The sequence below is a fragment of the Loxodonta africana genome, chromosome 18 (assembly GCF_030014295.1).
Source record: "Loxodonta africana isolate mLoxAfr1 chromosome 18, mLoxAfr1.hap2, whole genome shotgun sequence".
NCBI lineage: Eukaryota > Metazoa > Chordata > Mammalia > Proboscidea > Elephantidae > Loxodonta > Loxodonta africana.
This window is the reverse complement of record NC_087359.1, coordinates 81,770,245-81,796,433: the sequence shown is the minus strand read 5'-3', so window position 1 is coordinate 81,796,433 and position 26,189 is coordinate 81,770,245. Positions and strand designations below refer to the sequence as shown.

The window sequence follows — 26,189 nt, the reverse complement described above, 5'->3', positions numbered from 1 at the left end:
AGCAAATAGACACAGAGCCGGGGAAACACTTGCTGACAATGCAGCCACTTCACAAGTTGGAGAAACATGTCCTAGGAGAGGCAGGCCAAAGCCTCGTGTTCCATTTCCAAGCACCAAAACACCACTCTACAGCTCAGGGCCAACCTGGTGCCCATGGTCACCTGTAGGAGCTCATCTCAATAACAGACCGGAGCCTCTGTCCCAACTGTGGCCTACGTATAACCCAGCAGCCCAGCAGAAAAGCAAAGGGGACAAGGTTTGTCCCCTGGGCCACTCCTTCCTTTCTCCCTTCTTGGGCCCGAGCTCCATTTGTGAGCTCCATGAGCTAGTTCCATCACCATGCCCTTGTCAGGCTGGGCAGCCCTCAAACTGCAGGGGATGCCTTAGGGTGACATGTCCTCTTCTTCATGGATTATTCCAAATCCTCCCCGAGGGCTTTCAGCCCCTTGCCAACATATACTCACAGCAAATGACAATGCACCCTCCATTCTGCCCTGCCTGCAGTCAGTTACTTCTGTGCCCTTCCTTCTCCTTTTCCCCTGGACCAGCCTTCTATTCCCCACAGTCCACTGAAATTGTTCTCTCTGCGGTCACCAGGGACCTTCTGGCTGCTAGGTTCATTAGGTTTATTTCCGTCCTCATGAGTCTTGACCTTTTTGTGGATTTAACCCTGTCTCTCCCTCATCGATGCTGCCCTGACTTCCATGGTGCCCTCTTGTCCTCCTCCCCCTGGCTTCTCTGACCACTGTCAGTCTCCTCCTGGCTTTCCTCCTACCAAAGGCCCCTTCCATGCTTATGTTCCCAGAGCTCTGTTCCCAAACCCAGGCTCTCTCAGGACAGATTCCTATGTGGCTTTAAGTTCTGCCGACTTCCAGTTGCATGTCTCCAGCACTCACTTCTCCGCTTAGATCCTGCATTCCCAGTGCTTTACTCAGGTGTCCGGACCCCCCAAACTCACAGTTCTCCAGGGCTCTGCCCAGAGAGCTGGACAAGTCACCTCTGCTCTCAAGATCCTAGAAACCTCTTTCATGTTTTTCTACTTCTTAGGGCTCTCTCAGGGAATCAGGCCCACACATTTATCAATTCTCTCCCAACTTCTCTCTTTTGCTCCCTGCTCCCAAGAAGCCCTTTGCCATGAGTATGTATTTACGTGGTGGGAGCAGGGTGGGCTGCCCTATCCCATCCTTCTCTACCCCCAGCTTTCCACCTACAAAGTCTGGAAGAGACTCAGAGATCACTGCTGTGGGGCCTGCCTTATCCTCCCCTCTTAAGGCAGTGAGCACAGAGTGGCCTTCCCTGTCAGAAGATGGGAGTGGAGGCGATCAAAAAGGAAAAAGAAGATATCAGAGAAAAAATATCAGTGAACCTGTAAAAAATATGCCCCTATTACAATTTCAAGAGAAAAACTTTGAAGAGTCCAGTGTAGTTACCTTCATCTCTATTGGGCAAAGCTAGAACCAAGCACTTCTGAAGCCATTGACCAGCTTCTGAATTGGCTGTCCTTGAGCAAAGGTGCCCACACTGGTCCCTTCAGCTGTAGCCAGGGGTCTACATGGTGATTTATGCAAAAGAAATTACCTGAAAACCTACTGGGAATGGGCCCAGGGCCTGGAGGCATTGCTCTGTGAGGCTCCTCTTGTTAACCACAAAGGAATAAGGTGACTCTTACTCACTCTCACTCTTGTTCTTCTTTTCCTCCTCCAGGACTCTGCACTCAGAAGAGAGGTTACCTAAAGGTAAGTCCTGTCCCTTTTGCAGAAGGCCAGAAGTTGCTGTCCCTCTAAGAAACTTAGTGAAATTTGCAAATATACCGAGAGCTGCCCAGGCCAGCTGACAGGAGGGTGAGGACAGCTGGGCTACACTCTCCTGACTTATCAGTGCAGTTTCCCAAGCTTCCCACTCTGGTTGTATCCACCTGGAAGTGCCCTGCTAGCGGGGCTGCCTCCAGATGTGAGGGGAGGTAGGGTCTTGCCCCTAATCTGTCTAGCTTCTCACAGGGTAGCCTTTACCCTGCAGATTCCTCATTTGTAAAATGACCCTGGAGTATAAGCTGATGGTCTCTTCCACTGTGGTATTTTTCCTATCTCTCTCCATCCAAACTCACATCTCCTCCCCCAGTGAATTAACCAGATTGTAAACGACTGGTGAATCGGCTTGGGTTAGGAGCTCTTCCTAATTCAGAGGAAGGCATTTGGCTCCACTTGGCCATTTCCTACATGACATCTCTGCATGGTTTCTGGTCTGATGAATGGGGATAAAATAATATCTCACAGGAGTGATATGAAGATTAAACAAAATAAAAACATAAGTAGTGTGTGCCCTTCTGAGTGCTGTGACCCAGCTAGGTAGCCCCCAGATAACCAAGCTGTGAGGTATTTACAGCATGACTCTTGATTCTTATGTCAAGTCTGAGACAGACTGGTCCCACACTATCAATACCATTTTACAGATGAGAAAACCCAGGCTTAGAGAGGTTAAGGGATTTTCCCAAGTCTGTTAGTTCTTCCGTGGCAGAGGTGGAACCAGTTCTCTGGCCTTGCAATAGAGACATTCCTATCTCCATCACTTTTCCTTTAACCTTGAAGTAGCCAGATCCCAACCTCTAGCAGCCAGCCTTCTCTTGCTAGGGGACACAGAGCCTGAACGGTAGCCAGCCTGGTCTTCTATGGTCCTTTCACCTTTCCAGCTGCCAGAATGATGGACAAAGAGCAGCTGTGGTTCCAGAGTCATCTGGCAGCTCCATGGCCACTGCCCTGAGCCACAAGGTAGGGCAGGTAATCAGGGAAAACTTCCCCTGAAAGCAACAAGACTCTTCTCACTTCCCCCAACCAGGATGCTCTGTGCTCACGCTCGAGACTGTGAACGTGGTGCGCAAGTACATCTCCTCTCTGGATCTGCCCTTTTCTTGGCTTCAGACTCAGAGCGCCCTATTTGTGCTTACCAGTGAAGAGGTGGCACAGGCCAAGGTAAGGACTGTGAATTCCTGGATACCCTGACTCCAGATCTGTGCCCCAGATTCCCTGGCTCCTCCAAAACCCGCCTCTGCAGAGGCCCTGACGGAGGACCTTCCACAGTGGTGCAGCACTTGTCCCTGAGTTTTTGAACTGGGCCAGCTCAATCTTGGGATGACTTTTACCTTTTTTTCTGATTATAAAAATAATACCTGCTAATGCTAGGACATATATAATTTTGCAACAAAAGCAACAACAACTAAAAAATATATATGGGGTTACATGTATAGATCTGTGTGTATGTGTGCATATGGCGGTGCAGTGGTTACGAACTCAGCTGCTAAACAGAAGGTCGGCAGTTCGAGTCCACCAGCTGCTCCTTGGAGATCTTATGAAGCAGTTCTGCTCTGTCCTATAGGGTCACTATGAGTCAGAATCAACTCGATGGCAACAGGTTTGGCTTTTTATTTATTTACTTTGAACATGTATATACGTGTGTGTGTGTGTATGCATATATATTCATATATATAATAAAGCACACAGTGGCATAGTTGGAGATACTTCTTAGCCATAACCAAACAGGGTTTGAAGCCTTAGTCCCATAGTCTCATGGGACAACTCCGTCCGTTAGCATAATATAATTCATAAAGTTTATGTTCTGTATCCTAGTTTGCTGAGTAGTGTGTGGGGTCTTAAAAGTTTGTCTTAAAAGCTCATGAGTGACCATCTAAGATACTATCAGTCTCTTATCTGGAGTAAAAGAGAAAGAAGGAAACCAAAGACTCAGAGAAGAAAGTAGTCTGTAGGACTAACAGTCTATATGAATCACTGCCTAATCTACCCTGAGATCAAAAAAAAAACTAAATGGTACCATTAACAATCATTTGATCAGGGCTACAAGAAATGGGTCCTGATAGGAGAGGGGGGAATGTAGAGCAGAAGACAAATTCTGAAACAGTGCAGACGTCATGGACTGCCTGAGACTAGAGGACTCCGAGACTATTTTCCTTAGATACTCTATAACCTTGAACCAAAACTACCTTTTAGGTAAGTAACAGATTAGCTCATAAAATAATATTACCAGTGAGTACTACGCACCTTCAAAAAATCATCTGTATGAGACCAAATGGTCACTAATTACTCTAAAGCAAAGATGAAAGGGTAAGGGGACAGAGAAACCAAATTACTGGAAACAGAACATCCAGGATGAAATTAATGAGTATGTTGACACATTGTGAAAAAGGTAACCAATGTCGCTGAACAGTTTGTGTAGTAATTATTAAATGGGAACCTAATTTGCTGTGTAAACTTTCACCAAAAACACAGAAGAATATTATTTTAAAAATAATAATAATAGTGAGATAAAGTAAAAAGTGAAGTTCTGAAATGAGCTGAGTAGGGATAAGGGACAAAGTAAAAGTCAGGCGTCTTGATTTTACATGGAAAAATACTCAGCAATATGAAGGAATGAATTACTGATACACTCAATAAATGGCATAAATCTCAAAAACATGTGAAAGATGGCAGACACAAAAGAGAATATCCTGTATGACTCCATTTATATAAAATTCTAGAAAAGGCAGATGTTATCTAATGTGACAGAAAATTATTCAGTGATTGGGGCCGGAGGGATTGACTGTAAAGGGGCACAAGGGAATATTTGGAGTGATGGAAATATTATTTTGATCTAGATGGTAGTTACATGGTATGTGTATACATTTACCAAAACTCACTTAAATGTTTATGTAAAATGGGTGCATTTTATTGTATGTAAATTTTGTCTCAGTTGGTATGTGTTCTGCTGTGTATATTTTCAACAACAAAAAATAAATTATTAAATAATAATAATACATGCTGTCTTGGTCATCTAGTGCTGCTATAACAGAAATACTGCAAGTGGATGGCTTCAACAAATAGAAGTTTATTCTCTCACAGACTAGTAGGCTAAAAGTCCAAATATAGAATGTCAGCTCCAGGGGAAGGCTTTCTCTCTGTTGGCTTTGGAGGAAGGGGCTTGTCATCAATCTTCCCCTGGACTAGGAGGTTCTCCATGCAGGAATCCTGGGTCCAGAGGTGCCCATTCTGCTCCCAGCACTGCTTTCTTGGTGGTATGAGGTCCCCAACTCTCTACTTGCTTCCCTTTCCTTTTATCTCTTGTAAGATAAAAGGTGGTGTGGGCCACACTCCAGGGAAATGCCCTTTACGTTGGATCAGGGATGTGACCTTAGTAAGGATAACAAAATGCAGGAAAACCACACAATACTGGAAATCATGGCCTGACCAAGTTGACACATATTTTGGGGGGACACAATTCAGTCCATGACAGCCTGCTTGCAATATATATGGACATTCTAGCAAAGCTCACTGGCTTTTGCTCATTCTGGATCCTGCATCTGGCTTGTCATCATCTGACCTCCAGTTACTGGGACTTGGGCCAGCAGCCTGCTGTATTGCCTGCCAATCTTGGGATTTGTCAGCCTCCACAGCCTGTGAGCCAGCAGCCTGCCATCTGACCTGCTGATTTGGGGTTTTTCAGCCCCTGCAGCTACATGAGTCAGGAGAAGCCTCCAGCCTGATGCCTGATCCACAGGTTTGGGACTTCACAGCCTCTACAGCCAAGTGAGCCATTTCCTTGAAATAAATCTCCTTCTCACACACGCTTCACTGGTTTTGCTTCTATAGAGAACCTAGCCTAAGACACCTACTAAGTGGCACTTTGCTAGATGCTGAGAATGCAGTGTTGAGCAGAAACAGATACTCTTCCTATCCATTGGTTTTATTAATTCTTTTCTTTCTTTGATAGTCCATTAATTTCTGTTCTTTATTTCAGCCTTTCTTGTTATTTGTTTACTTTGTTCTTTTTTTAACTTCTTGAACTTGAAACATTAATTTTGTTTTCATTTTCAGTCTTTTAAAAAAAAATACTTTACTACAACTATTTCCCTCGAAGTGCACCTTTTAACGGCACCTCACTATTGTTTAGTTATATATGATTTATAGTTTCCGTTGTGAGTTCCTTTTTAAACCATGAGGTTTTTAGGGTCTATTTTAGAGTTTACAAATGTGTGCGTGTTAAATATTTTTATTGTTGATTTCTAATTGTTTTGTGATCAGTGAATTTGGTTTATATAATACTGATTTTTAAAAATTTATTGAAAAATTTCCTTAGTGGCCAGTTCCTAATCAGTCTCTGTAAATGTTAACATGGACTTAAAAAGAATGTGTATTTTCAGTTTTTTGCATTCAGATATAATTTGTAGGTCAATCTTAGTACTTATGTTGGTCAAAACTTGGGTGTACTTACTAATCTTTTGACTTTTTGATCTGTTATTTTCTGATACAAGTGTGTTAAAATCTCCCTTCCTGGGTCTGGATTTGTCCATTTGTCAATTTTTGCTTTATATGTTTTCACGTGCATAAAAGATTAAAATTGGTATTTCTTCATTAGCAGATTATTCCTCTTATTATCCTGTAATGTCTTTATCAGTGGTTTTTGCCTTAAATTCTGTTTTAATACTAACATTACTATGGTAGCTTGCTTTAGGCTACTGTATGAATGGTTTATGCTTTTTTATCTCTTTATTATCAACCTTTTGCCGTGACTTTTTATTGTGGTAAATCTATATAGATATAACAATTTTGCCATTTCAACAATCCTTCACATGTACAATGCGATGACATTGTATAATGGTGTTCTGCAACCGTCACTATTATCCTATAACGTTTTAGCCTTAAATTCAAAGCCTTCCAAAAGGATTATTTTAAAATAAGATGACTAGTGAAGAGAAAAAAACTACCTGTTTTTATAGGCAATAAATACTTTCAGGACCTTGTAGTAGCAACTTCACAAATTGGCACATTAAGAGAAATTTTTTTTTTTTAATTTCCTTGTCCTATTTATAGTGAAGACTGCTGGCAAATAGAAACAGAACATGTATGTGAACCATTTTTCTTAATTTATGTGGATGAATGTCTTTTTCAAAAGACTGTTTCTGTGTGTGTTTACTTTAGATGAAGGTTTACAGAGTTTCTCATTAAATAATTAATACACATATTGTTTTGTGACATTGGTTGCCAACCCCACGACATGTCAGCACTCTCCCCTTCTCGACCTTGGGTTCCTTATTATCTGCATTTCTGTCCCCTACTGCCTTCTCATCCTTGCCCGTGGGCTAGTGTGCCCATTTAGTCTCATTTTGTTTTATGGGCGTCTAATCTTTGGCTGGAAACCCTGGTGGTATAATGGCTAAGAGCTACGGCCGCTACCCAAAAGGTCAGCAGTTCTGATCCACCAGGCGCTCCTTGGAAACCATATGGGGCAGTTGTACTCTGTCTTATAGGGTTGCTATGAGGGTTTAATCTTTGGCTGAAGGGTGAACCTCAGGAGTAACTTCTTCAGTACTGAGTTAAAAGTATGTCCAGGGTCATACTCTCAGGGTTTCTCCAGTCTCTGTCAGATCAATAAGTTTGGTCTTTTATTGTCAGTTAGAATTTTGTTCTACATTTTTCTCCAAGTCTGTCCGGGACCCTCTATTGTGATCCCTGTCAGAGCAGTGGGTGGTGGTAGCACCATCTAGTTGTGCTGGACTGGGTCTGGTAGAGGCTGCAGTACTTGTGGTCCATTAGTGCTTTGGGTTAATCTTTCCCTGTGTCTTTAGTTTTCTTCATTCTCCCTTGGTCCAGACTGGGTGGGACCAGTGGAGTATCTTAGGTGGCTACTCACAAGCTTTGAAGACCCCAGATATTACTTACCAAAGTAGGATGTGGAACATATTCCTTGTAACCTATGTTATGCTAACTGAGCTTGATGTGCCCTGAGACCATGGTCCCAAGCCCTCAGCCCAGTAATTCAGTCCCTTGGAGTCTAGATGTGTCTACGAAGCTTCCATGACCTTGCCTTAGCCAAGTTGTGCTGACTTCCCTGGTATTGTGTACTGTCTTACCTTTCACCAAAGTTTCCACTTGTCTATTGTCTAATTAGTGTTTTTCCCTCCCCAACCCTCCCCTTCCTCAAAACTGTCAAAGGTTGTTTCTTTCTGTTTGTAAACCTTTTCATGAGTTTTTGTAATAGTGGTCTCATATAGTATTTGTCCTTTTGCGATTGACGTGTTTCAGTCAGCATAATGCCCTCCAGATTCGTCCATGTTGTGAGATGTTTCACAGGTCCATCATTGTTCTTTATCATTGTGTAGTATTCCATTGTGTGTGTCCCATAGTTTGTTTATCCCGTCATCTGTTAATAGGTACTTAGGTTGTTTACATCTTTTTGCTGTTGCAGATAATGCTCCAATGAACATGGGTGTGCATATATCCATTCATGTGATGGCTCTTCTTTCTCTAGGATATGTTCATAGGAGTGGGATAGCTGGATCGTATGGTATTTCTATTTATAGCTTTTAAGAAGAAGCCCCATATCATTTTCCAAGATGGTTGTACCATTTTGCATTCCCACCAGCAATGCATAAGAGTTCCAATCTCCCAGCAGCCTCTCCAACATTTGTTATTTTCTGTTTTGTTTGTTTTGTCTTTTTTGATTAATGCCAGTATTCACTGTGGTTTTGATATGCATTTCTCTAATGACTAGTGATCACAAGCATTTCATCATGTGACTGTTAGCCACCTGAATGTCTTCTTTGGGGAAGGAAGTGTCTGTTCATATCCTTTGCCCGTTTTTTAACTGGATTATTTGTCTTTTTGTTGTAGGAATGTTGGATTTTCCTATAGATTTTAGAAATTAGACTTTTGTCGGATTTGTCATATCCACATTTTTTCCCCAGTCTATAGATTCTCTTTTTACTCTTTTGGCGAAGTCTTTTGATGAGCATAAGTGTTTAGTTTTGATAAGATCCCAGCTATCTAGCTTATCTTCTGGTGTTTGTGTGTTGTTAGTTATGCTTTGTATCCTATTTATGCCATGTATTAGGCCCTGTAGTGTTGGCTCTATTTTTCTTCTGTGATCTTTATAGTTTCTGGCTTTATATTTAGGTCTTTGATCCATTTTAAATTAGTTTTTGTGTATGGTGTGAGGTATGGGTCCTGTTTCATTTTTTTACAGATGGACATCCAGTTTTGCCAGCACCATTTGTTAAAAAGACTGTCTTTTCCTTATTTAATGGGCATTGGGCCTTTGTCAAAAACAGGCGACCGTAGTGCATGGATTTACATCTGGGTTCTCGATTCCTTTCCACTGGTCAACATGTCTGTCATTGTACCAGTACCAGGCTGTTTGGACTACTGTAACTGTATAGTAGGTTCTGAGGCCAGGTAGTGCAAGTCCTCCTACTCTATTCTTCTTCAGTAGTGCTTTACTTATCCAAGGCTTTTTTCCTTTCTGTATAAAATTAATGATTAGTTTTTCCATCTTGTTAAAGAATACTGTTGGCATTTGGATCGGGATTGCATTGTATTTGTAGATTGCTTTGGGTGGAATTGACATTTGTACAATGTTGAGTCTCCCTGTCCAGGAGCATCGTATGTTTTTCCATTTATGTAGGTCTCTTGGTTTCTTGCAGTAGTGTTTTTAGTTTTCTTTGTATGGGGCTTTTACGTCCCTGGTTGGATTTATTCCTATTTTATTTTTTTTAGGGGCTATTTTTCCTGATTTTCTTTTCATAGTTCCCTTTATTGGTGCATAGGAATCCAACTGATTTTTGTATGTTGATCTTGTGTCCTGCTACTCTGCTGAATCTATTAGTTCTCATAGTTTTCTTGGAAAGTCTTTTGGGTTCTCTGTGTATAATATTATATCATCGGCAAATAGGGACAGTTTTACTTCTTCTTTATCAGTTTGGATGCCCTTTTTTTTTCTTGCCTTATTGCTCTAGATAGGACTTCCAGCACAATGTTAACTAGGAGTGGTTATTAAAGGGCATCCTTGTGCCGGGCCTTTTCTCAAAGGGAGTGTTTGCAGCCTCTCTCCATTGAGAATGGTGTTGGCTGTTGGTTTTGTATGGATGCCCTTTATTATGTTGAGGAATATCCCTTCTGTACCTATTTTATTGAGAGTCTTTATCAGGCGTGGGCATTGGACTTTGTCAAATGCCTTTTCTGCGTTGATTGAGATGATCATGTGATTCTTTTGTTATTTATGTGGTCTGTTATGTTGAGTGATTTTCTAATGTTGAACCATCCTTGCGTACCTGGTATACATCCCACTTGGTCATGATTTTTAGGTCATGATTTTTAGCTGTGTGTGTAAGCAGCGTATACTTTGACTTTTTTTAAACCTTGCTGTGAAATATCCTACCATGGGTATATTTGATATTTGATCTATTTTTATTTGTAATTACTGATCCACTTAAACTTATTTCTACTTATTTTGTGTTTTCAGTTCAACATTCTTCTCCCCCTCATCCCTGTCCCTTTACCTGCCTTCTGTTGGTCAACTTTTCCATAGTCCCTTTCCTCCTTTCTCCATCTGTTGTTTTGGAAGCTATAGATAGATTATTGATAGGTAGATTAGTAAGTAGGCAGCTAGGTAGAATTTCTGTGGCTACCCCTAAAATTTTAATATCATTCATAACTATAACATTCAGACCAGAGACTTACTCAATATCTGCCCTTCTTACCACAAGAAATTCAGCATATCTTAACTACACACCGATCAACACCTTCCCCCATTCTCGTTATTATAGTTTAGAATATTATTACTGACATATAATTGATTCCTGGCCCTCTGTCATTTCTTATATCTCACACATTCCCTTAGGTTCACTTTCTTTTTCCTGATGCATATTCTTTTTTTTTTTTATTATTCTTTAGTAATTCTTTCAGTGAGGATCTAAGGAAGGCAAATTCTCTTAGCCTTTGAACGTTGGAGTATCCTGTCCTATCTTTTGAATGAGTTTGGCTGGAAATAAAAGTTCAGCTGTTCAGATATTTTCTCTCAGCATGTTTGACAATGTAATTTCCTTGTCTTTTGACAGCATCTATTGCTGATGAGGAGCCTGCTGTCAGTATAATCTTACTTATGCGTAGGTATCTCTCTCATGTGTTTTAAGATTTTCTCTGTTTCTCGGTTCTACGGTCTTATTTCATATGCCTAGGGTAGGTTTGTTTATATTTATTCTGCTCAGTATTCTCAAACTGAGGACCCACGGAGGACCCGTATCTTTCAGCAAACCTGTAAAGTCCTCATCTATTATCTCTTCAGACATCCCTTGTGGAAATTCCCTCCATTCTCTCTGGAACTCCTATTAAATATACAATGGGGTCTCTTAATCTGTGCTTCATGTCTTTTTTTTTGGTTCATGGTGCTATTTGGCTTATTTTTCAGCCCATTTGTGCCTTTTTTGTCTTCTCTTTAAATTTTTCTCTACCACTACTATATGTTTAAAACAGGAAGCATAATTTTACTGCCTTATCTTGACCACATCAGAACACCCAAATTATTTTGGTGATAAGAAAATTCAAAGTACCCTCATCCCATGGTTTCAGGAGACATCTAGGTCAATTGGCATAACAAAGTATATTAAGAAAACATTCTGCATCCCACTTTGAAGAGTGGCATCTGGAGTCTTAAAAGCTAGCAAGTGGCCATCTAAGATTCATCAATTGGCCTCAACCCACCTAGAGCAAAGGAGAATGAAGAACACCAAAGATACGAGGAAAATATGACCCCAAGAGAAAGAAAGGGCCACATAAACCAGAGACTCCATCAGCCTGAGACCGGAAGAGCTAGATGGTGCCCGGCTACCACCAATGACTGCTCTGACAGGGAACCCAACAGAGAATCCCTCATGGAGCAGGAGAGCAGTGGGATGCAGACCTCAGATTGTAGTGAAAAGACCAGACTTAATGGTCTGACTGAGACTGGAGGGACCCCAGAGGTCACAGCCCCCGGACTCTCTGTTAGCCCAAAACTAAAACCATTCTCTATGCCAACTCTTCAGACAAAGATTAGACTGGACTATAAGACATAAAATGATGCTGATGAGGAGTGAGCTTCTTAGCTCAAACAGACACATGAGACTCCTGGCTGGAGGCGAGATGAGAAGGCAGAGGGGGACAGGAGCTGGTTGAATGGACATGGGAAATACAGGGTGGAGAGAAGGAGCATGCTGTGACATTGTAGGGAAAGCAACTAGGGTCACATAACAATGTGTGTGTAAGTTTTTGTATGAGAAACTGACTTGAACTGTAAACTTTCACTAAAAGCACAATAAAAAAGAAAAAGGACTTTATCCTTTGCTGGTAGGAACAGATAAAATGGTATAACCATTGTGGAGAACAGTTTGACGGTTCCTCAAAAAGCTGAACATAGAACTATCATATGACCCAGCAATCCCGGTCCTAGGTATGTACCCAGAAGAAGTGAAGTAGGAACACAAACAGAAACCTGTACAGCTGTTCGTTGCAGCACTTTTCACAATAGCCAAAAGGTGGGAACAAGTGAAATGTCCATTAACAGATGAATGGATAGATGAAATGTGGTCTGTACACACAATGGAATGCTACTCAGCCATAAAGAGACGTGAAGTCCTGATGCAGGCACAACACAGATGAACCTTAAAAAACATCATGCTGAGCAAAATAAGTCAGTCACAAAAGGACAAATACTGTATGATCCTACTTACATGAAATAAGCAAATATATAGAAACCAAAGATGATCAGTGGTTACCAGGGGTCAGAAGGCAGGGAACAGGGGGAGTTTTAGCTCAGAGGCATTGAGTTTATGCTCATGGTGGTGGAATGGTGTGGGAAGGGGTAGTGGCGATGGTTGCACAACGTGAAGAATGTAATCAGTGTCACTGAACTGTACACATAGAAATTGAGGGGGCCTGTGTTTTGTTAAGTATATTTTCACCATAATAAAATTTAAAAAAGAAAACTAAAAGTAATAACATTTTAGTAGCAAAGTAGAAAGGATTAAATGATAGAACTCATTGCTGGAAAGTTAAATGAAACAGATGTGTAAATTGTTGCAACCTTTCAGGGAAGTGTTAGATGGCTTCCCGGAAATTGTACTTACTCTTTGATATTTTTGATACGTTTAGTGGGAAAAAAACAGGTTACAGAGCTATAATACACGCACACACGTATATGAAAAGTCAAAGAACATCCAAAGATTACCTCTGGGTGGTAGAATTTCATGTGAGTTAATTTTTTTTTTTTTTAATTTTGAAAAACTTTTATAAAACAATCGTGTATTACTTGCATAACTCAAACAAATGTATGCCTACTTTGACTCAATTTTTACTTCTAGCATTTCATCCTAAGGAAATCAACAAAGATGAATCCACAGATTTATATGCAAAAATATTCATTAGCATAATTGGTGATAGCTAAAAAAGGAAGGTATGCTGAGCAGTGAATGATACAGTACACAGCCAGTAAAATCATAAGGTTTGAAGGACATTCTGGTGAAAATGCTACAGCTCAACGCTAAGGGGGAAAAAGCAGAAATACAAACTGCATATGAAATTTTGATGTTTTTTGGTTTTTCCTTGGAAAATCTGAACAGAAAGTAATAGTTTGTAAAAAACCAAATTAACAATAATTATATAATTCCCTCAAATACCAGCTTCTAGAATGAGTGCTAAAAATCACTGAAAGATTAGGGAGTCTAAAGAAGGAAGCCACTTGGGCAGCATGATTTGGGAAATTCGTGTAATTTGGTACCTACTACAAGTTGAAAATCAAGTGTTGTTTACACTACAAAGTTCAATCCCTTTTCCCCATATTTTTTAAAGTAAACGTTTTTATTATGATCTTCAAATTTTTAATGCTTATCTTGTGAGTTCCTGCCTCCTTTTTTTCTGATAATAAATTTCATTTAAAAAGTTATATTCCCCATTGAAACAATGTTATATAATATTTTACTTGACTATATTCAGTGGTGATGAACCAAAAAAAAAAAAAACCCAAACCTGTTGCCACGGAGTCAATTCCAACTCGTAGCAACCCTAGTTCAGCCCCAATTCCTTTTATCATTTAAAGCTTGGTTATCACAGGTGTGTTTACATCGCTAAAGCCACATATGTTTTGACAGTGATTATAAATATGAGTTCCTTTCATAAAAGTCTGTAATGATATTAGCTTAGAGAGGAAGTTTTAATTATGGTACTTAGAAAAAAACAGGCAAGAGCCTTTTATATATATATCTAGTTCAGTCAGTGACTATATTCTCCCTAAAGGAAACTGAACTAAACAACTAGGTCTGAATAATAAAATAATACACATTTTCCCTACTAGGTGGGAAAGGGAACCCACCTCTGTGTGCTGTACCTTTCCTTTCTTTTTTTTTTTTTCCATTTAATAGTGATGGTACCTTGCCAGCTTACCTATTCAGAGGTGTTTGGGGACAATATTCTAGCTTGCTTCCCATAAAATATCCCTGTTTATGTTCTATATGGGAGATGGTAGAGCAAAATGATCAAGAATAGAGGCTCTAGAGTCAACCAACTGGCTCTAGGTTCAAATCTCAGCTCTATTACCAACTAGCTATTTGGAATCTATGTGTTTCCTCATCTATTAAAAAAAAAAAAAAGGCAATAATAATAATAGTAGTTAACACACAGGGTTGTTAAAATTGAGATAAATGTAAATTGCTCTGCCAGTTTCCTGGCAGCCTGCTGAGTGCTCTAGCTACCACTGTCATCACCTTCCATTATCGGAGGGCAGTAATCAGGAGAAGGGAAAAGGAAGCAGTGATTGGAGGTGATCTGGACAGGTTTGTGGGTTATAAGAAGCCATATAAGGGCATATAGCTTAAGGGATTCTAGAGGGAGGAAGTTTAAAGATGAAGCCAAAACTCAAGATAATAGAACCAGCTTCAGTGCAGAAGCTCCCTAACTGGTTCTATTTGATTCTTGTAGAGAGCCATGTCCTGCCACCGCAGCCAGCTCCTCTGGTTCCGCCGCCTCTACGTTATCTTCTCCCGGTACATGAGAATCAACTCACTGCACTTCCTCTGAAGCCGTGAAGAATTTTGAGATCCAAGAAACAAAGGAGGAAAGGACCGGGAAACCTGGGGATCTGACTTTATCTCCCTGCAGCAAAGGAGCTGGCATCTCGCTGGGCCTCACCAAGGTCTGCTCTGTTCAATCCCTAATAAGAGAGAGCATTCAGGGAGGGCCATGGGATGTCCAGACTTGAGCTGCTGCTTCTGGGATCAAAGAAACACACTCACACAGACACAGGCACACACACACACACACACACACACACACACACAAAGGATAACAATAGCTACTCTGTTGGCTTGTCAAGTTCTTGTGAACAACAAATTACATAATGATACAATGTGTCAAACCCCTAGCACAGAGCCTGCACATTGTTAGCACTTAATAGCAGCTATTATTATAAGTGAATGTAGACGTGTTCTAAAAACTACAAACACTTTACAGATATGATTTAGTGTTTTTATACTGTTTCCAAACACTAGAGCTCACCACAAACACATACAGTCTGTACTGAATTAGTTCAACCATAATTTCTCTGATTTATTTTTGTGGTTTATTTATCAGAACTTGAATCTAGGAAAACTTTATTTAACACTGCAGTCATTGATTGGAGTACCCACTATCACTCACTGTGGTGGGCACTGGTTCATGAAGAGATCATTAGCACGTGAGCCATGCCTTTAAGGAGCTTATTGTCGAAACTGCCAACTCTCAATCTTTTGGGAGAAGTAGGAAATAGGAAGAAGTCTGGCACTTTTTTTTTTTTTTTTAACGCTCAAGAACCTTACAATTGCCCTACAAACAAAAGCCCTCTGAGAGATCTGGCTCAGACTTACCCTAGAAGTCTAGGTAATGGTCCAGGTAAGTGGCGAGAGGCAGTGACCCTCAGGGGTGAAGAACACAGGTTCTGTAGAGAGGTGAGCTGGGCTTGAAGGCAGTATTGCCAGCAGTGTAACCACAAGCAAGGTGCTTAACCTTTCTCTGCCTCAGTTCTCTCATCTGCAAAATGGGGATAATAATAGCACCAGCCTCAGAAGACAGATTGAGATGATGCATGAAGGAGCGTAGCAGAGGTCCAAAACGCACAAGTAAACACTCAGGGAATATTAGCTGCTGTGAGTATTCTGAGACCTAGACAATAAGTAGGCGTTAAGCAGAGGCAGCAGCAACTTTTTTCTTTTTTTCTGGCTTCCATTATCCAGTGAGGATTCCCTCTACAAGCCTCTGCCTGGATCCTAAAGTTCTGACTTGCTTTCTCCATAGCAACAGGTCAGAGACCTCCTTGTTGTCTCCGCCCCATGTGCTCCACTTTGCCAAGGGTCACCATTATATAGGATGCCTCCTAGGGGCTAAATGAGACTGACAAAGCTGTTATGCCCTGAAGCTAGAATCAAAAATGCAAATCTAGCTAGGTTGTTTTCTACTTAAAATGTGTCAGTAGCTCCTAATAGCCTTTCATAGTAAAGTGTGGCCACTAACAAGCCATTAACAGGGCCAGGGTGCGGTAGGACAGGCTGACTTCTACCTTGCTGCTAGGAAGAACTGACACTGACCCAGCCTTCCTGGAAAGCAATTCTCAAGACATATTAAGAGCTTTTAGAACTCATCCTCAATGACCTAAGGAAATATTTAGAAAGGCAAATTACATACACAAAAATTGCCGTAATATTATTTATAATAGAAAAACTGGAAAAATCAAGTGGTAATATATTTAGTGGCAAAGAAAAATGTTCACAATATATAGCTAAATTTTAAAAAGCAGGTTAGAAATAGTACAATCCCACTTTTATTAAATATATACAAATATAAATTATATATGATTCTGATTTCATAGTGACCTTATAGGACAAAGCAGAACTGCCCCATAGAGTTTCCAAGGAGTGGCTGGTGGATTTGAATTGCCAGCCTTTTGGTTAGCAGCCATAGCTCTTAACCACAAAGCCACCAGGGTTTCCATGTATATATAGATACACACAGATATAAGTATATAAATAAATACATATATCAAAGGAAATATATCCAAAAGGTAAATACTAACTGGTAAGGTCATTTCTCTGTAATGAACTTCATAATTTTAAATGGTATTTATGTTTATGAATAATTTTGATGTGAAAAAATACTTTTAGTATAATGTGAAGTCTTAAAAAATGTGTATAGCCAGTATGATCTCAATTATATAAACAGTTCATTAAACAAAACCATTTATACATTGCTGGTAGATATGCCAGCAGACAACCTCTGTAGAGAGCAATCTGGCAATTTCTAGTAAAATTACACACCCTTTGATCCCACATTTCCACTTCCAGTAATTTATCCTATAGATTTACTCCACGTGCCAAAAGAGGCATGTGAATAGACTTGGAAACACTGTTTATAGTAGTAAAACAGTGAGCCACTCCAGCCAGTGTAGGATTGGTTAAGTAAATTGTGAGCACGCTAATAAAAGAGAATACCATGGAACTATCAAAAAGAATAAGGCAATACACTAATATGGGAAGATCTCCAAGGTATATTGTTAAGTGAAGAAAGCAAGATATAGAACAGTGTTAGAGAACGCAGTTATTTGTGATGGGAAAAAATACGTCTACACACGTGTGTGTGAACATGTAGTGAGATATACCTGTGGTAATGGTGGTTGTCTCTGGAGAGGGTATGCGGAGGGGAGTGAATATCTTTGGATATGTTTTTAAATCTTAGTGGTTAGAAAATGTATAAAATTATCACTAGTAGTTGCTTCTGGGTGGTGGATTTGAGGCTTATTTTCTGTCTTTTTTTTTTTTTTTGTATTATACTTTGCTCTACTTTCACTTTACTATACATCTGAACTTTTAGAAAAATAAACATGAGTTCATATTATTTTGATAATTAGAAAAAAAATTAAAAGTATAGAGGGGTATGGTGCAGTGAATTCTTAATGTGGCCTTTCTAGTCATAGTCTTGTGACTCCCATAAAATGACTGGGTGGGACTGTGCAAATATATTTGTGGCCCACCAAGGGGATTAGACAGCTTGCTAATAATACAAATAAGGTGCATGGAACCCTTGTGGGAGTAGGACCACGCAAACAAGGTGTATGGAATCTTATCAAGGGGATGGGTCAATTTTGCCACCCCACTAGGCTTAAAGGGAGCCAATCTCAGAGGCAGAAGGGGACCTCCCTACCATCAAGAAGAAGAGCCAGGAGCAGAGCATGTCTTTTGAACCCAGGGTCCCTGTGCTGAGAACCTCCTAGACCCAGGGGACAGAGGGAATTGTAACACTGGAGACGATGCGAAGCAGTGGCAAGCACAGCAGAGTCCAGTGGCAGCAGAACCAGGAGAGCAGCATGAGACGGTGAGGTAGGCTCCCTGGCCCGTGGAGCGAGGCGTCTACAGTGGGCATGCTGATCCACAGAGCAAGAGAGCTGAGAGCTTCTGGGCAGGAGGCTTCCTGGCAGAGTAGGGTGCCTCCAGGCACTTACTGGCGGAGCTAAAGAGCTTTGTAACAGCTGCTCAAGCAGGGCAGAGGCCAGGCCAAGAGCCAAGGGCCAAGAGAGGAGGCCTGTCCTCCCGGAGCCGAGAGGAACTGAGAGAGCTGTCCTACACTGAAAAAAAAGAGACCTTGCCTACATGTTCCCTGACCCTGATCCCGAGATATAGCCTCTTACTTCCCTAGTAAACCCCATAACTGTGAGTACGGTCTGTGAGTTCTGTGTGGCCATTACAACGAATTATTCAACCCAGCAGAGTGGTGCTGTGGGAGTGACAGTTGGTGTCAGAACTGGTCAAGGTTGGAGAGAGGAGGTAGGTCTGACCTCCACCTCATTGGAATCAGCCCCAGATGTTTATCTTGATTCTCCTCCCCACTTTGTGGAGCTAGGGGACCTCTGATGCTACCATGCCATTTTTACAGGGGAAGTTAAAAATAAACTAACATTTTTATTTACTGAATGTCTGGTGCCTAATTGTGATCGATGTCACTCGAGGGCAAGCTCTCAGCTACCCCTTTCTCCACGTGTCTTAGTCATCTAGTGCTGCTATAACAAATAAAGGTGGATGGCTTTAACAAAGAGAAGTTTATTTTCTCACAGTAAAGTAAGCTAAAAGTTCAAATTCAGGGTGTCAGCTCCAGGGGAAGGCTTTCTCTCTCTGTGGGCCTTCTCATCAGTCTTCCCCCAGACTAGGAGCTTCTCCGAACAGGAACCCCAGGTCCAAAGGATATGCTCTGCTCCTGGCACTGCTTTCTTGGTGGTATGAGGTCCCCTGTCTCTCTGCTCACTTTTTTCTTTTATATCTCAAGAGATTGCCTCAAGACACAATCCAGTCTTATAGATTGAGTCCTGCCTCACTAACACAACTACCACCTATCCTCCCTCATTGACATCATACAGGCAGGATTTATAACATATAGGAAAATCACACAATACCAGGAATCATGGCCCAGCCCAATTGATACACACATTTTTGGGGGACATAATTCAATCCATGACACCATCCCAGCTCCTTTTGCAGAGTCACATAGTAGCTAAGATGAGCCAGCTGCAGGGAATGAGTGCAGCTGAGGCTGCAGGTTCTACGCCAAGTTCTGGGAAGAGGATGGGCCCAGAACTAGGTGCTCCTTGGTGCCAGGAGAGAGCTAGGGGACAAGCAGTGCAGGAGGGCTGCCACCCACCACTGTAGTAGTGCCATTGCGCCAGGTGGAACACAGCCCTGGGGCACTTGTCTTGGCAAGAAGAAAATGTCATTGTGCAAATCATCAAAAGGTAGCCTCTGGTGAAATGAGTTCCTTCATGTGGCCTTTTGCCTTGGTTCTTTGGATAAATAGCTTAGGAGATTTTTTCCCTAACCCCAAGGAGTTACCTTTGCACTAGTTCTTCAGAGAAGCAACTTGGAGGGCAGGGGGCAGGTTGTTTTCTATCCCAGACGGTTTGTTACTTTTGCCCAGGGGGTTCCCCAGGTTGACTGACATTTCCTGAGTAAGCTGGAAACAACTTGACCTTTTGATAAGCCTATCTGGTAATTAACAGACCTGAGTTGATTGACATTTCATGGGTAATTGAGGATTGGTCGATCTCTAGTCTGGTGAGGAAGGCCCCATATTGTAATTGATGAGGATCAGGATATATAAGAGGCTGAAATGGCTGAGGTTTTAAAGGCTTCGTGGTTGAGAGAGAGATGCTGTGTAAGAGCTGGGCTGGCAGAGAAACAGAGCCATGTGGAAGCTAAGTGATCCCAAAACTGCTACACTGTTTATGAGCTAGGCCAGTTAGCTGTGGAGCGGCCTGACAGCAGGGAAGCCTGAAGGCAGAGAGCAGCTAAGAGATCTGAGCAAGCTGCTACACTGGCTGTGAGCTGGGCTACTTAGCAGCAGAGACACCAACAGGGGAGAGGCCCCGCAGCAAAGAGGCTCCGGCTGCAGAGGACTGTCCAAGGTCCTAAGTGAGAAATGTACCAACAGGGAGCATTTTTACTCCAAGGGTTACCCTGTGAGAAAACTGTCCTGATTGACCAGTTGCATCCTGAGTTATATCCTGTTATGTCCAAATTGCATCCTATCCTGATCCTATTCTGAGTAGTATCCCAGTAAACCACTTAGCTGTGAGTACAGTTTGTGAGTTCTGTGAGATGTTGCAGGAAATTACCAAACCCAACAAGGGGGTAAGTGGGGAGGAGAGTACTGAAAGAACGGGAAATGGCTGGTGTCAGCAGGTGGGTTGGCACAGCAGCTTGGAGAAGTTGGAAATCCAGAATATATTTAACCTCTGCCTCATAGGAACCAGTTCTGTACTGATTCTTATTCATGAAATTACTTGTTTACATCCCTTCTTCCAGGCAGACACACACTCACGTGGTGAGAGCATCCACTCACCCCCACAGCCAGATGCCCTTGTGTCGTTAGCCACCTGCAAAACTGCACAGCAGCCCTGAAGCCTGGAGTAAAGATCAGAATTCCATGGTTCCTTGAAGGAGCACAGCAAAAAAACAAACAACAAAAACCCCAACTAAGTAAGAACCTCCTCGTAGAGGGGAGCTGTATCTACTTTCCTGGAGTCCAGGGAGGGCCACCTGGTTAGGGGTGGGGTAACCATGAGTTAGAGAAACCTGCAAACAACTTCTAACTCTGGCTTCAGTAGAGGGATTATGGTTTGCCAGTTCTCACCACTGACCCAGCAGAGCTAACACTGCTGGGTCTCCCAGGCACTCACTGTTTTGACACTCCTCCTGGCCCCTAGGAAACACAAACACCATGAGCGGCCACACACAATACACCTGAGGAGGTTTTGAGGGTGAGGAATTCTAGTACCTGGGGCTGGGAGATCTCACTGAAGTAGCGCTTAGCAGAAGAGACTTTATCATGACAATAATGAAAACTTAGGCGTTGGCCCAAAAAAGGATGTTACTCAGCAGGGACTAAATTAATAACCTGGAGTATCAGGTAAAAATGGAAATCGTGAAGGAAAAGAGATTTAAAAAGTACATCTAGGAGATCCACATGTGAATAATGACCCCTGCCGTCGAGTCGATTCTGACTCATAGCGACCCTATAGGACGGAGTAGAACTGCCCCATAGAGTTTCCAAGGAGCACCTGGCAGATTTGAACTGCCGACCTCTTGGTTAGCAGCTGTAGCACTTAACCACTATGCCACCAGGAAAGAAAAATGACAGATGGGTGATAATAAAGGCTAGACAGACCTAGGTTAGTGCATTTGAAGGGCCCACCAAGTCCTAGATAGCTCTGGTTTTTAAAAATATACAAAATATGCTGGTGCTATTCCTAAATCCCAAATTGGGGAAAGGAATAAAAGTGTTCTAAAAGCACCTCAGGGCCAAGGGGAGACTAGGGAAGTAAAGCATCATGGCACAGGGCTGACAAAGAGCAGAAAAATACACAATTAAGTTTGGATTTAGGAACTGAAATGTAACCACGTGCAGAATTGAAAAATGTGGTATCCAAAAACTAAGGGGAAAGCAGGAAATAAAAAGAAAAGCCTGTATATACAATTCCAACTCATAATGACCCTATAGGACAGAGTAGGACTGCACCATAGGGATTCCAAGCCTATAAATCTTTACGGACACAGACTGCCACGTCTTTCTCCCATGGAGTGGCTGGTGGATTCAAACCACTGACCTTTCAGTTAGCAGCCTTTGGGTAAGCAGCCGAGCACCTAACCACTACACCACCAGGTTTCCTTCTATACCGATGTTGGACAGCCACAAACAGCCTGTCTCCTAACGATGGACTTGGTACTCAGACGACCAGAATACTGAACCATGGTGCCTGGGTGATACTGGTCAGAAGAAAACATAGCAAACCAGCAGGCCAGGGCAATGATCTCCCAATTTTGATTTTCCAATAACACCTATCTTCTAAGTGCTAGTATATATGTTATAAAACACACAAAGAAGACATTTTAAAATGATGAAAGATAAATATAAAATCCAAAATTTCTTTCCACATACCAAGCATTTCCTGGAGTATGCACTTTACCATGGAGACCACTGGTCTATCAGTGATGAAAAGCATTGAGGTTTCTTGGTAGAAAGAGAATGTGTGAGGTCAGTGAATTCTAGGAAAAGTGAACCAATCAAACTTTATGGAGAGAAGAACAGGATGGAAGAGTGACTACAACTACAGAATGTTTATATTCTTGGGACAAGATGGGGGTGAACCAAAACCAGTACTAGGTTGATCAGAGAGCTACGGTCTTGGTCAGGGCTGGACCCTATAGGCACTACCACCTGTCCTATCCCTACCAGTGGGACTCCAACCCCATTCGTGGTTTAATTAACCTCCACCTTGGGGAAAGGTTTGAGGAGGAGTTTGGTAGAGGTGAGGTCATAAGAGAAATAATTTTAGTTATATATAAAGAGCTAACCTGAGCCTATGAGCTTAGAGTTACCAATGTGTTATTTCCCCTGTTGATTTGGGTTAAGTCAATGTATGGTGATGGCATTCTTGCCTTGAATGAAACCCCAGGAAGCAGCAAAAGTGTACCCCCTTGGAATTTCTGTAAGTTTTCCTGGGACTCGAGCAACCGTAGTATCTACTGCTTGGACTGCTCTTTCCACCCCAACAGGGGCAATGGAGGTGGAACAGGGAGTCAACAGATCATCCTTGAGATTTTCATCAGTCACAAAAGTAAGCACTGGCCCTTGTACCTTGAGTTTTAAAGTAAAGGTTGATCTTGCAGTTCTTGCAAGTCTTTAAAACAGTTTTCTTCCTTTATGAATTGAGAATACAACAAATACTCCCTCAAACGCCTTAGCAGAGGATGTAAGAGAATATTGTGTGAAAGGCAGCTTCATGACCAAGAGACAGTGAGACTCTGGAGTCAAGAAGGGAAAGTGACACCATGCAGAGGACCTCCATGTTGGTTTGCTCTCCAGCTCACTCCAAGGCTGCAAGGCTGTTACTGATGGTATCTGATATTCCAAGTCACTCAGTCTTAGCCAGAGCTGCTTCTGGCTGATATCAAATCCTTGCTTCTTGTAAGCCCCAAACAAATGGGAAAATACCAACTTCTAAGATGATGGCTAAGTAGGCACTAGCTAGGACACTTTTCCACTCAGGGACTCATTAACAGTTTCAGACTTCTGCTGGTGACCTCAGAGCAGAGAGAGAACACCACTGGCGAGATAAAAGTTTAACATACCAAGCACAATAGCATTTCTCCCCACCAGGGAAAACCAGTTGCAACATGTAAAAACAGAAACAACAAAACTTCACTCACAAGAACAACAAAAAAAATCAAGTAACTAGGACTAAAACTAACGAAATGTGCCATTTATACTTCTATATGGAGACTAGCATAAAACTTGACTGGAAAAGCATGGAGGAACAAACCAACTGGTAAAACATACAGCACCCCTAGATGATAAAACTCAATGCTCTAAAGAAGCATATTCTCCCCAAATTAATTTATAAATTCAGTGCAATCTCAATCAAAACCCAAACATGATTTTCTATACCTAATACATTAATTCTAAAATACATCTGGAAGACAAAATACACAAAAAATAATGAGGGGGAAATTTATCCTATTAGATTTTCTAAAATGCATTATAAAACTTCAGAGATTTAAAAAAAAAAAAATGTGGTATTTGTGGAACTACAGAAAGATAGATTAAAAGAAAAATGAAGAATCCAGAAACAATCCCATTTAGTAAATGTAGCATTTTAAATCAGTGAATCAATGGATTAGTCAATGAAAGTGTTGAGGCAGCCAGCTGTACATTTTTAGAGTAGGGAGCTAAACACCTACTTCATACCACTTGCAAAAAATAAACACTACCTACAAGAAAAAATACTTAGATGGATTAAGGAGCTATATTTGGAGGAGGGGGGAGACTATGAAAGCAGTAGAAGAAAATACAGGTAAATATGTTTATACTCCAGAAAACCAATTTTTTTAAAAATCTGACAAAGTGGATTCCATCAAAATTTTAAAACTCTAAAAACAGAACAAGTGACAGACTGAAAGAGAGTATCTGCAAAATGCATATCAAAGAATATCCTGAGCGTAAAGAACACCTACAAATGAAGTTTTAAAATAGTATCTGAAGAGGCAGGGCCAAGATGGCACAGTAGTCAGGCACTTCCAGTAATCCCTCTTACAACAAAGACCCGAAAAAACAAGTGAAATGATTATAACAAGCTAGGAGCCCTGAACATCAAAGGCGAAGTTAGAAAACGGACCAAGCGGGAGTGGGGGCGGGGAGAGATGGTTCAGAAGTGGAGAGGAGTTGCTGGACCCAAATCGCTGGGAACCCTCAGATACCACTCCCCTGAGCGACTGCTGTGGGCTGATGGTAGTGTTTGGCCACAGTTTCCTTAGGGAGAAACACCAGCTGCACAGCGTACTCACACCTCCGGAACCAGAGAGGAACATCACTCTCAGCAAAAACTAAGTACTTATATTTTACCTCGCCCCACCCCCAAGCCGACTTCAGTGACTGTTGATTTCCCTGGGCCTAACATAGGCTCTGCTGAGCACCCTGACCCATTCCCCTGGCCTTGGAGAAGGAATACATTCACAACTGGGGGAAAAGATAATTTGCCAGATCCATTAACCTGGGGAGCTCAGGACAGAAGTGGCTCCTGTCCAGGCATAAGCAGTCCATGGAGTTTGAATACCTTCCCCCCTGCATGGACATGTGTGGGCCTATTTCAGGAGAATAGGCCATTGTTGACAGACTGCAACTGTTTCAGCTGTGTGGTGGATAGATGGGTGTTTGATGTTTGACACCGCTTTGCCTGTTAAACAGGGTCCTCACCTACCCACATTAGGGGCTTAAGGACTGGTGGCTCCACTCAGGTCACCCCACCACCCGTGACAGGGGTCCAAGGATAACTGGTACCTCCCAGTCCTTACGAACAAAAGCACTGGGTGCCCATGGTCCATCTGCAGAACCCACCCTCAAAAAGACAAACAACCCAATGAAAAAATGGGCAGAAGATATGAACAGACACTTAACTAAAGAAGACATTCAGGTAGCTAACAGATACATGAGGAAATGCTCATGATCATTAGCTGTTAGAGAAATGCAAATCAAAACTACAATGAGATTCCATCTCAGTCCAACAAGGCTGGCATTAATCCAAAAAACACAAAACACTAAATGTTGGAAAGGTTGTGGAGAGACTGGAACACTTACACACTGCTAGTGGGAATGTAAAATGGTATAACCACTTCGGAAATCGATTTGGCACTTCCTTAAAAAACTAGAAATAGAATTACCATATGATCCAGCAACCCTGCTCCTTGGAATATATCCTAGAGAAATAAGAGCCTTTACACAAACAGATATATGCACACCCATGTTTACTGCAGCACTGTTTACAATAGCAAAAAGATGGAAGCAACCAAGGGGCCCATCAACGGATGAATAGATAAATTATGGTATATTCACACAGTGCAATACTGCACATCAGTAAAGAACAGTGATGAATCCATGAAACATTTCATAACATGGAGGAATCTGGAAAGAATTATGCTGAGTGAAATTAGTTGCAAAGGACAAGTATTGTACGAGAACACTATTATAAGAACTCGAAAACAGTTTAAACAGAGAAGAAAATGTTCTTTGATGGTTATGGGGGGGGAGTGAGGGAGAGGGCTTTTCACTAATTAGATAGTAGATAAGAACTATTTTAGATGAAGGGAAAGACAATACACAATACAGGAGAGGTCAGCACAACTGGACTAAACCAAAAGCAAAGAAGTTTCCTGAATGAACTGAACGCTTCAAAGGCCAGCATCGCAGGGGTGGGAGTTTGGGGCCATGATTTCAGGGACATCTAAGTCAGCTGGCATAATAGACTCTATTAAGAAAACATTCTGCATCCCACTT

The 26,189-nt window shown here is 41.7% G+C and overlaps 1 protein-coding gene across 6 annotated transcripts in view; it reads left to right on the top strand.

Moving 5' to 3' along the window:
- PIGL (phosphatidylinositol glycan anchor biosynthesis class L) overlaps positions 1–26,189 on the top strand; it is a 110,332-nt gene that overhangs the window by 76,979 nt on the left and 7,164 nt on the right. For 3 of the 6 annotated variants that reach the window (XR_010318465.1, XR_010318464.1, XR_010318463.1), the window contains exons 6-8: positions 1,705–1,736; positions 2,833–2,966; positions 14,769–14,982. Coding sequence is in view for 2 of the 6 variants with exons in the window: in XM_064271843.1 (XP_064127913.1) it covers positions 1,705–1,736; positions 2,833–2,966; positions 14,769–14,867 (265 nt within the window). In the remaining 4 variants the exon portion in view is untranslated. Of the gene's footprint in view, positions 1–1,704; positions 1,737–2,832; positions 2,967–14,768; positions 15,128–17,973; positions 26,184–26,189 lie in introns of those variants that run through there. The other 3 variants (XM_064271843.1, XM_003420603.4, XR_010318466.1) reach the window with 2 other exon arrangements.